We start from the raw sequence: 14,470 nt of genomic DNA, 5'->3' as shown, positions 1-14,470 counted from the left end.
ATATTCGTATCATACAGACTTGACATCAATACGATATTCGTATCATACAGACATGACATCAATACGATATTTGTATCATACAGACTTGACATCAATACGATGTTCGTATCATACAGACTTGACATCAATACGATATTCGTATCATACAGACTTGACATCAATACGATATTCGTATCATACAGACTTGACATCAATACGATATTCGTATCATACAGACTTGACATCAATACGATTGATATATTGCGATATTGGCACACCTCTAAAACAACCATTGTGCCGGGTTTATTATATGTATATGTGATGTATTTCTTACAGTTTGTGTAATTTTCCAGTTACAGAGTGGCGAGGAAATAAAAGAAGCCACAAGTATCCAGGAGTTGTCACATGATGATCATGTGACCTGTGTTACTATCAAAGATCTGTTTGTGCTCATGGGAAGGGAACTGGAGGAGATGGACCACATTCCAGCAGGAAACATATTAGGTTTTTTTTAAAATATTTTCAACAAATATTTTATTGCAAGTTAAGTTCAAGATGCTGTATACACTAATCGAAAAAAGTTTTGAACAACTGTGTCCATTTAAGTTATGTAAAACGAAATCAACATGACAAAAACAAATGTCTACATTTAATTATCTTAATATCTAATTCCTCTTTCAGTAAAGCAGTCATTTCTTGATTAGCTTGTAATGGAAAAGAATGTTTATTGGAACTCTTCATTGTGCTTATACACTACACACTGAAGAGTTCCAATAAACAATTTAGGGAATCTTTATATAAACTGAAGAGTTCCAATAAACAATATAAGGAATCTTTGTATAAATAGATTATTGGAACTCTTCAGTTTATATAAAGATTCTTTAAATTGTTTATTGGAACTCTTCATTATGTAGTATATAAACATTCCTTAAGCTCTCTTCTGATTTCTGTTTGACATGCAGTGTGTGCTGTCTGTTAGAACTGAATTACAGATACTGTATGTTTTTGTGGTTCAATACAAGAGGGATGCAGTCATTGTAGTATTTAAAGGCATGTTCTGATACGCAGGAATCAGGGGCTTGGAGGACCACATCCTGAAGTCTGCAACTGTGTCTAGTTCCCTCATGTGTCCAACTTTTTGTGATCTGTACTTTGATGCAGCTCCCATTGTCAGAGTAGCCATAGAACCCATTCATACTCGTGAGTATCCCATTTGGTTGTTTGTCTATACCACAATTAAGCCTTTCTGATTCGATACCTGTATATTCTGTACTATAGTTAAGCCTTTCTAATTGGATACCTGTATATTCTGTACTATAGTTAAGCCTTTCTAATTGGATACCTGTATATTCTGTACTATAGTTAAGCCTTTCTAATTGGATACCTGTATATTCTGTACTATAGTTAAGCCTTTCTGATTCGATACCTGTATATTCTGTACTATAGTTAAGCCTTTCTGATTCGATACCTGTATATTCAATACTATGAAGTCCGGCCCTATTTTAATTTCCAATGATCTTTTCCCCATTTTATTTACACTTTGTAATTGGACATCCTGTGTAATCCGATATCTCCTAGATCATGTTAGGTTTACTGTATTAGCGCAGGTTAACAACAGAGAAATGTCATAGAGATTGCTTTTACTTCCCTTTAACAGATACAATGGAACTTGTCAGATTTGTATGTTATGTCAAATTTTATGTACATGCATTTTGACACCAAAACTTTGATTATTATATGGATCTTAAAATGTCATCAGTGTCCCAATTTTGCAGAATTGGAATAGTTTTTAGCTCACCAGAGCCAAAGACTCAAGTGAGCTTTTCTGACCAATGTCATCGTAATTATCGTCATCATTGTAAACTTTTCACACTTTCCATTTTCTCTAGAACCACAGGGCCAATTTCAATTAAATGTGGTACAAATTATCCTTGGGTGATGGGGATTCAAGTTAGTTCAAATGAAGGTTCATGCCTCCTTCAAAGGGGAGATAATAAAGAAAGACAAAAATAGAGTGTTTTGAGATAGTGCAGATTCAAGTTTGTTTAAATCATAGCCCCCATATTTAGAAATCTTCATCTCAACAAAAGCAGGGTCACAATTAGTCATAATGATAGGCATGTATCTTCAGGTAGTTCAAATTCAAGTTTGTTTAATTAATGGGACCCCAGGAATAGGGTGGGGCCACAATAGATCAAAAGTTTGATCTGGGAATACAGGAAATTAATTTAAACAAATTCTTTTCAAGATTAGCAGGGCTACATTGAATCATATCGAAATTCAGATGTTCCTACTTGTGTGGATTCAAGGTTTTTTTTATGCCCCTGCAACTAAAGTTAAGAGGGGAGGGGCATATTGTTTTTGTTTTGTCTGTCCAACACTCTAACCTTGCTCATGACTTTTGAATGGTGATGGTTAATAATAGGGCTCTCTTATTTCATATGCACATTCTTTTGTGATAAGACCTTTTTTTGGTATCAAAGTTTTTAACCTTGTGACCTTGACCTTTGAGTTTTATCTACTTTTAAGGAAACCTAACCCAGGCAATATCTCATAGTTTGCATATAGATCTCTTATCATAAGGCCTTACTGTTCATACATGATCTTTGACCTTATCATTTTGACCTTTGAGTTTGACCCAAATAAATCTTTAACCTTACTCATGATTGTTTATTGTTATATTGTATATTGTTTAACGTCTCTCTTGAAAATCTTTCACTCATATGAAGACATCACCATTGCCAGTGAAGGGCTGCAAAATTTAGGCGTATGCTCGGCACTTACGGCCTTTGAGCAGGAAGGGATCTTTTTCGTGCCACACCTGCTGTGACACAGGACCTCAGTTTATGTGGTCTTATCCCAAGGACCGCCCCATTTAGTTGCCTCTTACGACAAGTAAGGGGCACTGAAGACCTATTCTAATCCGGATCTCAACTGGACATAACTTTTGAATAATGAAGATAGGGCTCTCATTTTTGATATGATCAACCTTTTTTTCAGTATCAAAGTTTCTATTCTTCTGATCTTGACATTGGAATTTGACTTACTTTTAAGGAAACCAAACTTATTCAATATCTCTTGTGAACTGTTTAAGGTAGATCCCTTATATTTTCTATATAGAATTCTAATGGCAAGAGTGTTCATTTCATACCATGATCTTTGACCTGAACCTTCTCCGGAACAGCAAGGACATGTTAGTCATATTAGTATTGAGGCATCACTATGTTGTGCGAATTCAAGTTTGGTGATGTCTTGATCCATGGGGTCAAAATTTTTTACAGGAGTGAAGATTTAAAAAAATAACTTTAAAAAATTGCAACAGCTGAACAAAAAAGGCCAAGGTAACTCAGGTGAGCAATGTGGCTCATGGGTCTCTTGTTTTGAAATATTAGTTATTTATTTACATTTAACTGGCATTAAATTTTGAAAGTTTTTAACTGGCAATAATTTTGAAGAGTTTTTGAACTGATGATAAATTTTGGAGAGTTTTGAACTGATCATAAAGTTTGGAGAGTTTTGAACTGATGATAAATTTTGAGGGTTATAAAGTGATGATAAATGAGAATTTTGAGAGTTTTCCTGATCTGAGAATTTTGGAGAGTTTTACTGATCTGAGAGTTTTGTTGATCAGAGAATTTTGAGAGTTTTGCTGATCTGAGAATGTTACTGTTTTTGTATTCCAGGTGACATGCAGAATCTGGTTACAGGTCTCAAATTATTGAACCAGGCTGACCCCTGTGTACAGGTTCTGGTTCAGGAGACAGGTGAACATGTGATCATAACAGCTGGAGAGGTTCACCTTCAGAGATGTGTGGAGGACATAAAAGAAAGGTCAACAGATTGTTGCAGTGCTGTTGTAATATCAATACTTAAAAAAGGACATACTTGATACAAACAAAAGATGGATGCATGGGTTGATTTATATATGTTCACTTAGTTTGTTTGTGATAAGTACAAATATAAAATTCCTAAGGGGACTTGTAAATTTTCAATCTGATTAAAATCAGCTCCTCGATCCGCTCCTTTATTTCTTTTGATTTGTCGCTACTCCAGTAGCGACAAATCAAAAGAAATAAAGGAGCGGATCGAGGAGCTGATTTTAATCAGATTGTTAAATTTTCTATGACGTCCAAAAGCTGAAATATATTACACCTCCCTTTATACCTCGATTTTTTCTTTTTAATTTTCCTCACTATTTTTGGACATAATTATGAAATCATTAGGTTGAATTACATTCCATACAGTTATTTGTATTCATTTTACTTATAAAAGAAAATTCAGTTTTCATTTTCATCATTTTTGATAAAAGTTTGTAGCAAGTCTTGTTAAAACTTCGAAATTGTACAACACCATTCTAGACAGTTTTTGATTGTTCTAGGCAGTTGTTGGTAGACAAATGAAAAAATACAGTTCATTCCATATAAAAACTTAGAATAATTTCAATTTACATAATAATCACTCCAGACATGCATTTCATATTTTCAACTGGTATTTAAGCTTAAAGCAATAATAACCCATAACTACAACTTTTATTTGACTTAAAATAATTGTCCCCAGGAATTCCTTTTAAGCATGTTTTATTGTTACACTCCTCTGAGCTGTAAATTCTCACAGACTTTCATTTCTGTATGTGTGGAGTAGGAGATAGGAAAACTGACTAACCCTCCAGTCTTAGATGAGTGATTCACAGATCCCTTACAGTCTTGTGCTTTGTTCTTTCAGGTATGCCAAGATAGATATTAATGTGTCCTCACCTATAGTCCCATTCCGAGAAACCATTGTCCCCCCACCCAAACTGGACATGGTAAACGAAGCAATTTCTGACCGGCGCCAGGTCCTGAACAAGAAAGATAGCGAGGATGAGGAGGTGATAGAAGTGGGCCTAGTGGAGGTGACCACGATCAACAGGAGGTGCACTCTCAGGATCAGGGCGGTGCCTCTACCCGACGACATCACGAGGCTGCTAGAGGAGAATCAGAATCTGATAAAAACGATGGGTCAGATCTCAAAGTCCCAAGGGAAAGGGAAGGGTTGGCTGGAAGTCCACCAAAATGTGATAGACTCCATTCGAGAATTTAAATGTCAGCTAAACAAAGTATTCAAGGGCAGTGGAAAGATGTGGAGGGATGCAGAAAATCAGATGTGGTCTTTTGGACCCAAGAGAGTTGGTCCTAATGTACTGCTTAATCGTGTGAAGGGATATGACAGAGCCAATGTATGGGACTGTGTGGAGACCAAACAACAGGAGCTGAAGCTCAGACAATACGATAACAGCATAATCAGTGGATTTCAGATCGCTACTCTGGCTGGACCTTTATGTGAGGAGCCCCTTCGGGGAGTATGTTTCATTATTGAAGAATGGGACTATATAAGAAGCAGTAATTCTATATCTTACGATGAGGACGTTCAGAAGTTGGAAGTGACTGATTTAAATTCCTGTGATAATACTATGTCAGAGAGTCCGAGTGATGTAGTGTCAAGTGAAACTGTCCAGGATGGGGATGACACCGAGTCTGAGACCAAATCTTCAGACAGTGAAAGTGAGCCCTCTGAGCAGAGACAGAGGATGGGGCATAGTCACATGTCAGGTCAGCTGATATACTGTGTTAAGGCAGCCTGCCGAAAAGCATTCCAGACTCAGCCACAAAGACTTATGGTAGCCATGTACAAGTGTAACATTCAGGCCACAGCAGAGGTCTTAGGTATGACTTTTTGGAGAATGTGAGCAATGGCTTGTCTATTGTCCCCCGAGATAGGAACTATTTCCAGAGTCACAGCAAGTGAAGTAGTCATTATCGAGGGAGGCAATGCAAGTTTCTATTGTACAAATGACCAGTAAATAGATAGATGTACATTAAAACTACAGTAACTTGATCCAAAGAGTCAGATCACGTTGAGTTGACAGGTGCGGATGATTAGATCACACGAGATGCGAAACGTCGAGTTTGATCTGATGATCTGCACCTGTCAACGAGACGTGATCCAACTCTTCGGATCAAGTTACTGTAGTAATGATAAATTTATTATATACTCCCTTATATATTTTTAAATCCACATTTATAAGATAATAAATGTAATCCAAATGACCAAAAACACAGACATACAGTGATATTATATATTGTGTACGCAATATTGTGTGTGACACGGTCAATATTTTCCACACAAAAAACCATTGCGTTGATGAATTGTGATGTCATCAGTTTCAGAGGTTACTGATATGGAATCAGAAAATCACAGTGTGGTGATCTAAAAAATCGGATCACACTCTATGCAATCCACAGTATCAAAAACCGAAACAATGATGGGTATATAATGAATATAAATATCATATGGAATAAAAATTGAACTACAGTGAAACCTGTCTAATCTGATATTGAACTACAGTGAAACCTGTCTAATCTGATATTCTCTGGGGGATAGTATGTAAGATTCAAAGAGAAACAGGCAAAATCAGAAAAGTATTCCACAAGGGGGGAAGGGGGGGGGGGGTCAAAACTTTTCAACAATGGTAATATTTTTTCAATGTATGGTTTATAGTGAGTCAATTGTGAGACTTAAATATATGTCAAGTTCATGATCACACTTCATTTCAGTTAATCCTGTCATGTATTCAGGGCTTTAATTAGGATCAAGATTACATTGAAAAGTCAAATATTTACATTTCACACTAAATTTCCAAGCTTAGATTATACACTATAAGTGTGGATTGGGGTTTTCAAGACAGACGGGACATTATTGTGTTCAACTTTTTAGCGCTGCAGCCTTCCCACAAACAAAAGTTAAAGGTTAACACAAGAAAAAAAGTATCAGTTTTAAGAATATCTATTATGCACATGTATGAATTAATTCTGAAATTATAAGTAAAGAATAAATTTTTTGAAAAACGGCTACGCTGTCAGGGCTTGCACATTTTTGTCAGAGCTGACAAATTTAGGAAGTAGTCAGCCCTGCATGTCCAGCTGACTTTATAGGTAGTCAGTCTGTACACTAAAGTAACACAGAGAAAACAAAATTGAGAATGAGGGTTGGAATATACAGTGATATGGATTACACAGGTGTCAGATTAGACAGGATTAACTGTATAACAAAGTGGCCAGTAGAAACAATGACTTTCATAATTGCCTCCACTTTTGCAGAAACTCTCCTTTCACTAGAAGTTGGGGTTGTGCTTAAATCATTGCAATCCTGAGCTTCACATAAATAGTATTAACAAACAGTGTGTAGTAAAGCTTATGGTACCAGGTTCATTATGCTGAGTTTTAACTGTTGTATTATATCTATGATAAAGACAAGGTTTGGTTCCTTCAGTTTTATGGAGAACACTTTTCAAAATGTAGAATTTGTCAAATTGTAAGTTTGGAAAATGTACATGTACATTTTGTCAAATTGTAAGTTTGGAGAAGGGGGTGTAACAGCCGTATTTGCTGTTTATTTCTGCTCAAGTTATCATACAATTAATACTGAGAATTTCAGAAGTGCTCTGTAAAAGTACAGCAGACACTGGAAATAAAGGCATGATGAATGCATGTGATTTTATAAAATATAATCAGGCATGTAGCATCGTTTTTCAGGGGAGGGGGTGGGCCAGCCTGAGAAAAAGTTGACTTCACAATTGTCTGAAAATTCTTGACTTGGGTAAACAAAATAAAAAAAAATTAAATCTCTAAATCATAAATCTGGGGGAGAAGGGGCCAGGGGTTGATTATTCAGTTCAATTCTACATTTCCACCGGTGTTAGACTGGCTTCACTGTATAATCCTATTTACACACAAATTGGACATTCATTGATTTTGAAAGTTTGTTGCCCTAGAGAAGTGTTTGATCACACTGTGAGAAATAATGTATGATTTTGAAGTTATTCTTGTACTTAGTACTTGTTTACCAGCATTGTTTGTTAATTCAGGAAAACTGTGTGGTGTTTTGGGGAAGAGGTATGGCCGAGTGATTGAGGACACCATGAAAGAGGGATCTCAAATTTTTAACATTAAGGCGGTGCTGCCAGTGGTGGAGAGTTTTGGTTTCACTGAGGATATGAGGAAAAAGACGAGTGGACTGGCCAGCCCCCAGCTGGTGTTTAGTCATTGGGAGGTCAGTACTGGAGTTAAGTCATGTTCCCTGCAGAGCATGGTAGACGGAGAAATAATGATAATAATAATTTTGTCTGATGTCTGACCATGTGTGTGGATAATGCATGAATAATCTTATTTACACACAAATTGGGCATTCATTGATTAAACCTCACACTTAATTATAAATTCATTTACACTGAAATGTAACATGATTACTCAAGTCTGTATCTGTTTCTTCTACTTGAATAATAAGATATTCACTCATCATTTAGTAGGAAGTGCTCTTTTACTGTCAATAGATAAAAGTATGAAATAAAGTAAATATAGTGTTAAATCAGAGATAAATTATGATATTCATGTCTCCTCTCTTTCAGGGGGAGACTTATTGTTTTTGCACTTTCTGTCTGTTCATTCATCCGTCTGTCACAAAATCTTCTCCTATATGGCTTATCGGATAGACTTGAAACTGTACAATGCTTCATCGCCATTTGTAGATGTGCGAATTGTCAGGACAGGAGGATCCAATTATTTTCCTAAAAGTCATAGTGGATCTAAGAGGGGTGGAGGATGTTGAAATAGCTTGTGAATGTTTCTCCTTCTATATGGCTTATCCAATAGACTTCAAATTTTGTATGATAGTTCAATGTCATATGCAGATGTGCATTTTGCAGGAATAGGAGGATCCAATTGTTGTCCTTTAAGTTATAGCGGATTTGAGGGGTGGGGGGTGTAAAATAGTTTGTGAACACTTCTCCTATGTGGCTTATTGGAGTTCCTTCTCATGCTTTCTCCTCCATACCATGATGATACCATAATGTACCATACAGTACATTATAGGGAGGAGGTTTCATTTGGAGCACTTCCAATTTGGGGAGCTGGGGAGACATTTGTTTTTCATAAAAACAATCTCTAGTTTGTAAATGTACCAGTAGGCCTATAATTATCACGGAGAAATAACACCTGATCACTACTAGGAATATAATACTCAGTTTTATTCAGGGTGATTTTTAATCCTTTACGGTGAAACCGAAGGGCACTATGATAAAGCATTAAATGTTTATATTTTTACATCTGTTGTATTGATAGCACACAACAATGTGCAAACAAATTTTCCTAAAGAGCAGATTTTCACTTGCACACAGTTGCATGTTATCAAGATATCACCTCTGAACTGTTCACCTCTGAACAGCAGATTAATATTGGTATTGAGTAAATTGAAAATTTACATTACTTTAAAAATTAAATGCCGAGGTTGTTTGTATTGTGGGGGTATATAAGCAATGGAATACGCAAACCTCTTTGTGATATAAGTCTGAGTTCTGTTTGAGGATATGTAAATTTTGAACTGGCAAAGCAGTACTACATATTGGTGGAATCTGATGCAAATGCAATGTTACTTTGTATGAATTACCTCCCTTACTTATAAAAGATGAAAGAGCAATTTCAGAAACTTGCACAAACTCAGCCTTGTAAGATATCGTGGTATTTTGATATTTATAGGTGGTGGATGTTGACCCTTTTTGGGTCCCCACAACAGAGGAGGAGTATGCTCATTTTGGAGAGAAAGCGGACTCAGACAACAGAGCCTTGCATTATATGAACCAGGTCCGCAAACGGAAAGGACTCAAAGTGGATGAGAAAATAGTGGAGCATGCTGAAAAGCAAAGGACACTCACCAAAATGAAATAATTTAATTGCAAACTGAAATTTGTCACTGAAAACAAATTATTAATTGTTGACAGGCTTATACACTTGTACCTTTTATTGTTCAGCTCATCACTGCATCAGTTTTACATATTAAAAAATTAAACAATATTTTTATTTAATTTTATTTTTTTAATAATAGTTTGTGTAATAAAATGATATCATAAAGTACATAGCTCATGATATAAATCTTTCAAGTTAACTTTTTAATAACAGTGACAAATTAAAGCACCTCAAAATACTACTTGGGAAGTTTTTAATACATTTGCTGAATGCATGGAAGTGTTTTCTTTCAATTTTATTGTTTTCTAAGGAAATACAAGTGGGAGGTATATTTCCTGATATGTATATGTAATTCTGTTGTTGTGAAAACACTAGAAAATGCATAATGCATAAAAAGATTCAGGCAAATATTTATGTTGATCATTACAAGATATATATATGCTTTATATACTTTAATGTTGAAGGAAATTGGCATAGATCTGCACAAGAATAAGGCCGCAGTTTTACAAAATTGATATGCAAGCACTTATTTAATGTAGATCAAGTTTATCTGAGCATTATTGGGCTACAATAATGTTCAATTTAAAATCTTGCACAAGTATAAACTAAAATTACAAAGATCTTTTGCATACGCAAATTACAGTTTAAACTGTCTAATCCAAGACCTGTGCAATTCCTTTATCTATGAATTTTCATTGCCTATTATTTTTTCCCCATGTTATTTACTGTAGAACCAATGTCCAATTTTATCTGAGACTAAGTTTGTTTTTTACATTGTGTTGGACTAGGCAGGTTTCACTGTAATATTTAATTTATTCAAACTGTGGGTCACAGGGCCAAAAGAGGAAAGTACAGGGCTGTGTTCAAGATCGTAGCGGCTAGGCTAGATATCTAAGTCTATTGAACACACTGTATGAATTAATGCTTGTTATTCCTACGTAGGGCTAGCCTAGCACATTGTTGAAGATTGTAGTGCTACTGAGCCCTATGTAGCTGCTATGATCTTGAACGCAGCCCTGTAAATGAATATAAGGTTTTCTGAGTGTGTACATAAGAAGTTATGGAAACGTTAAAGATTCTACACACTATAAGAATATGGTTACCAAATGTTTTGAACTGTGATGTGTAAATCTCTCATAATCCTACAAGTTCTGAGACAGTTGATGATTTGTGAGATAGATTTACAAGTATCTTAGATTTAAGGTTGTTACATGCCTGATGGACTGCGTCATGATGTGGTTTAGATTTAAGGTTGTTACATGCCTGATGGACTGTGTCATGATGTGGTTTAGATTTAAGGTTGTTACATGCCTGATGGACTGCGTCATGATGTGGTTTAGATGTGTAAGGTTGTTACATGCCTGATGGACTGTGTCATGCTGTGGTTTAGATGTGTAAGGTTGTTACATGCCTGATGGACTGCGTCATGCTGTGGTTTAGATTTAAGGTTGTTACATGCCTGATGGACTGTGTCATGCTGTGGTTTAGATTTAAGGTTGTTACATGCCTGATGGACTGCGTCATGATGTGGTTTAGATGTGTAAGGTTGTTACATGCCTGATGGACTGTGTCATGCTGTGGTTTAGATTTAAGGTTGTTACATGCCTGATGGACTGCGTCATGATGTGGTTTAGATTTAAGGTTGTTACATACCTGATGGACTGCGTCATGATGTGGTTTAGATTTAAGGTTGTTACATGCCTGATGGACTGCGTCATGATGTGGTTTAGATTTAAGGTTGTTACATGCCTGATGGACTGGGTCATGCTGTGGTTTAGATTTAAGGTTGTTACATGCCTGATGGACTGCGTCATGATGTGGTTTAGATTTAAGGTTGTTACATGCCTGATGGACTGCGTCATGATGTGGTTTAGATTTAAGGTTGTTACATACCTGATGGACTGCGTCATGATGTGGTTTAGATTTAAGGTTGTTACATGCCTGATGGACTGTGTCATGCTGTGGTTTAGATTTAAGGTTGTTACATGCCTGATGGACTGCGTCATGAAGTGGTTTAGATTTAAGGTTGTTACATGCCTGATGGACTGCGTCATGATGTGGTTTAGATTTAAGGTTGTTACATACCTGATGGACTGCGTCATGATGTGGTTTAGATTTAAGGTTGTTACATGCCTGATGGACTGTGTCATGATGTGGTTTAGATTTAAGGTTGTTACATGCCTGATGGACTGCGTCATGATGTGGTTTAGATGTGTAAGGTTGTTACATGCCTGATGGACTGTGTCATGCTGTGGTTTAGATGTGTAAGGTTGTTACATGCCTGATGGACTGCGTCATGCTGTGGTTTAGATTTAAGGTTGTTACATGCCTGATGGACTGTGTCATGCTGTGGTTTAGATTTAAGGTTGTTACATGCCTGATGGACTGCGTCATGATGTGGTTTAGATGTGTAAGGTTGTTACATGCCTGATGGACTGTGTCATGCTGTGGTTTAGATTTAAGGTTGTTACATGCCTGATGGACTGCGTCATGATGTGGTTTAGATTTAAGGTTGTTACATACCTGATGGACTGCGTCATGATGTGGTTTAGATTTAAGGTTGTTACATGCCTGATGGACTGCGTCATGATGTGGTTTAGATTTAAGGTTGTTACATGCCTGATGGACTGGATCATGCTGTGGTTTAGATTTAAGGTTGTTACATGCCTGATGGACTGCGTCATGATGTGGTTTAGATTTAAGGTTGTTACATGCCTGATGGACTGCGTCATGATGTGGTTTAGATTTAAGGTTGTTACATACCTGATGGACTGCGTCATGATGTGGTTTAGATTTAAGGTTGTTACATGCCTGATGGACTGTGTCATGCTGTGGTTTAGATTTAAGGTTGTTACATGCCTGATGGACTGCGTCATGAAGTGGTTTAGATTTAAGGTTGTTACATGCCTGATGGACTGCGTCATGATGTGGTTTAGATTTAAGGTTGTTACATACCTGATGGACTGCGTCATGATGTGGTTTAGATTTAAGGTTGTTACATGCCTGATGGACTGCGTCATGATGTGGTTTAGATTTAAGGTTGTTACATGCCTGATGGACTGCGTCATGATGTGGTTTAGATGTGTCTGTTTGGTGTTCCATGTCCTGCTCACTTGTTTCTGTAAATAGTGTTATGAGGTCTGTATACTAAGACTTTACACAAACATCTTCACGTTATAGAAACAAGTGCCTGTGATCCTGATGATAACCTGGACACTAGAATTATCGAACCTAATTGTCAGTTGATGCGTCGTAAGGGAAAGGTGTGATGTGACTTATAAATAGGTCGCAGTGATCTCATTCAAATTTTTTTTTCATGAAATCATTAAATAGAGTTAATAAAAACAGTCCAGCTTGACACTTGGAGTCTGTAATCTTTGATATATGGGATTGGGGGGGGGGGGGGATCTTGATATTTTTAGCGAAGTTGAACTCGGCTATTGGTTTGGTGATGTGGGGGGGGGGGGTCAACAATTGGTTTCCGGATGATAACTCGAAAAGTTTACAATCTAATCAAATGAAACTTTGATATATTGTTGACTACCAGGTAAGGAAGACCTCTATTGAATTTGGAGAAAAATGGTCAAAGGTCAGGTCACAGTGACTGAAAATAGAATGAAAAATTTGGTTTCCAGATGATAAATCAGAAAGTTTAAATTCGAATCAAATGAAACTTTGATATATTGTTGGATACTAGGTAAGGAAGACCCCTATTGATTTTGGAGAAAATAGGTCAAAGGTCAAGGTCACAGTGACCGAATATAGAATGAAAAATTTGGTTTCCAGATGATAACTCAGAAAGTTTAAATTCGAATCGAATGAAACTTTGATTTATTGTTGGGTACCCGGTAAGGAAGACCCCTATTGATTTTGGAGAACAAAGGTCAAGGTCACAGTGACCGGATATAGAATGAAAATTTCAGAAATATTTGGTTTCCGGATGATAACTCAGAAAGTTTAAATCCGAATCAAATGATACTTAAAGATATTATTGGGTACCAGGTAAGGAAGACCCCCTATTGATTTGGGAGAAAATAGGTCAAAGGTCAAGGTCACAGTGACCGAAAATAGATTTAAAATTTCCAAAAAATTTGGGATTCCAGAGGATAACTCGAAAATTTTTAATTTGAATCAAATGAAACTTGGATATATTGTTGGATTCCAGCAAAGCAAAGCCCCTATCGATTTTGGAGAAAAAGGGTCAAGGTCACAGGGACCGAAAATAGATTGAAAACTTCAGACAAATATGGTTTCTGGACAGTAACTCGAAAAGTTTAAAACTGAAATTAGTTCTTCACAATTATAAATATGCCACATCATTCCTGACTTTACAATGTATCCCATGCAACTTGGCTTATGCACTCCTGGGTGCATATATTGATTTTTTGTAAGCTACATGTACATGCATGTTTGTATTTATTGAATGTAAAGTTAATGGACTACAAGGAGTTTGATGGATTTAACACATTGGTTCAGGATCATAGAATTCTTTATTGACTGTTGATTTTGTGAATAATTCACAACTTGCTAATGTGTATATTATCTGTTGTTTCCATTCCAAACAAAATATACCCATTAGCATATATATAAACAGAGTATCTTGTTTACTTAAGTATTTACTTGTCAGTCAATCTTAACATCTGCGTAAACAAACTGTGAATGGCATGGGGGGATATAGCTGTGTTGCGTAACTGTAAGGTAGCACAGCCAAGTGT

General features: G+C 36.4%; 2 protein-coding genes across 4 annotated transcripts in view; one reads left to right on the top strand and one right to left on the bottom strand.

Annotated features, from left to right (window-relative positions):
- LOC125650537 (elongation factor-like GTPase 1) overlaps positions 1–9,863 on the top strand; it is a 26,395-nt gene extending 16,532 nt beyond the window's left edge. For all 3 annotated transcript variants that reach the window (XM_056139216.1, XM_056139215.1, XM_056139217.1), the window contains 6 exons: positions 333–483; positions 1,048–1,179; positions 3,663–3,810; positions 4,702–5,681; positions 7,883–8,067; positions 9,549–9,863. In XM_056139216.1, the coding sequence (XP_055995191.1) occupies positions 333–483; positions 1,048–1,179; positions 3,663–3,810; positions 4,702–5,681; positions 7,883–8,067; positions 9,549–9,737 (1,785 nt within the window). In that variant the 3' untranslated portion in view covers positions 9,738–9,863. The remainder of the gene's footprint in view (positions 1–332; positions 484–1,047; positions 1,180–3,662; positions 3,811–4,701; positions 5,682–7,882; positions 8,068–9,548) is intronic.
- Positions 9,864–11,141: 1,278 nt separating this feature from the next.
- LOC130055041 (histidine-rich glycoprotein-like) lies at positions 11,142–12,857 on the bottom strand. Its single transcript, XM_056166210.1, has 2 exons — positions 12,179–12,857; positions 11,142–11,944 (listed from the first exon to the last, which is right to left on the bottom strand). Exons 1-2 carry the CDS (start codon positions 12,855–12,857, stop codon positions 11,142–11,144), a joined length of 1,482 nt encoding a protein of 493 aa, XP_056022185.1.
- Between the last annotated feature and the right edge of the window lie 1,613 nt (positions 12,858–14,470).

Source organism: Ostrea edulis, chromosome 5 (assembly GCF_947568905.1).
Source record: "Ostrea edulis chromosome 5, xbOstEdul1.1, whole genome shotgun sequence".
NCBI classification, from domain to species: Eukaryota; Metazoa; Mollusca; class Bivalvia; order Ostreida; family Ostreidae; genus Ostrea; species Ostrea edulis.
This window is presented reverse-complemented; position numbering and strand designations above follow the sequence as displayed.

Excerpts from the sequence above, each read along its gene's own strand:
- LOC130055041 (XM_056166210.1), bottom strand. The coding sequence starts at position 12,857 with ATGGAACACCAAACAGACACATCTAAACCACATCATGACGCAGTCCAT. Across the intron at positions 11,945-12,178 it reads TGACACAGTCCATCAGGCAT|TCCATCAGGCATGTAACAAC; the intron begins GTAACAACCTTA and ends ATCATGACGCAG.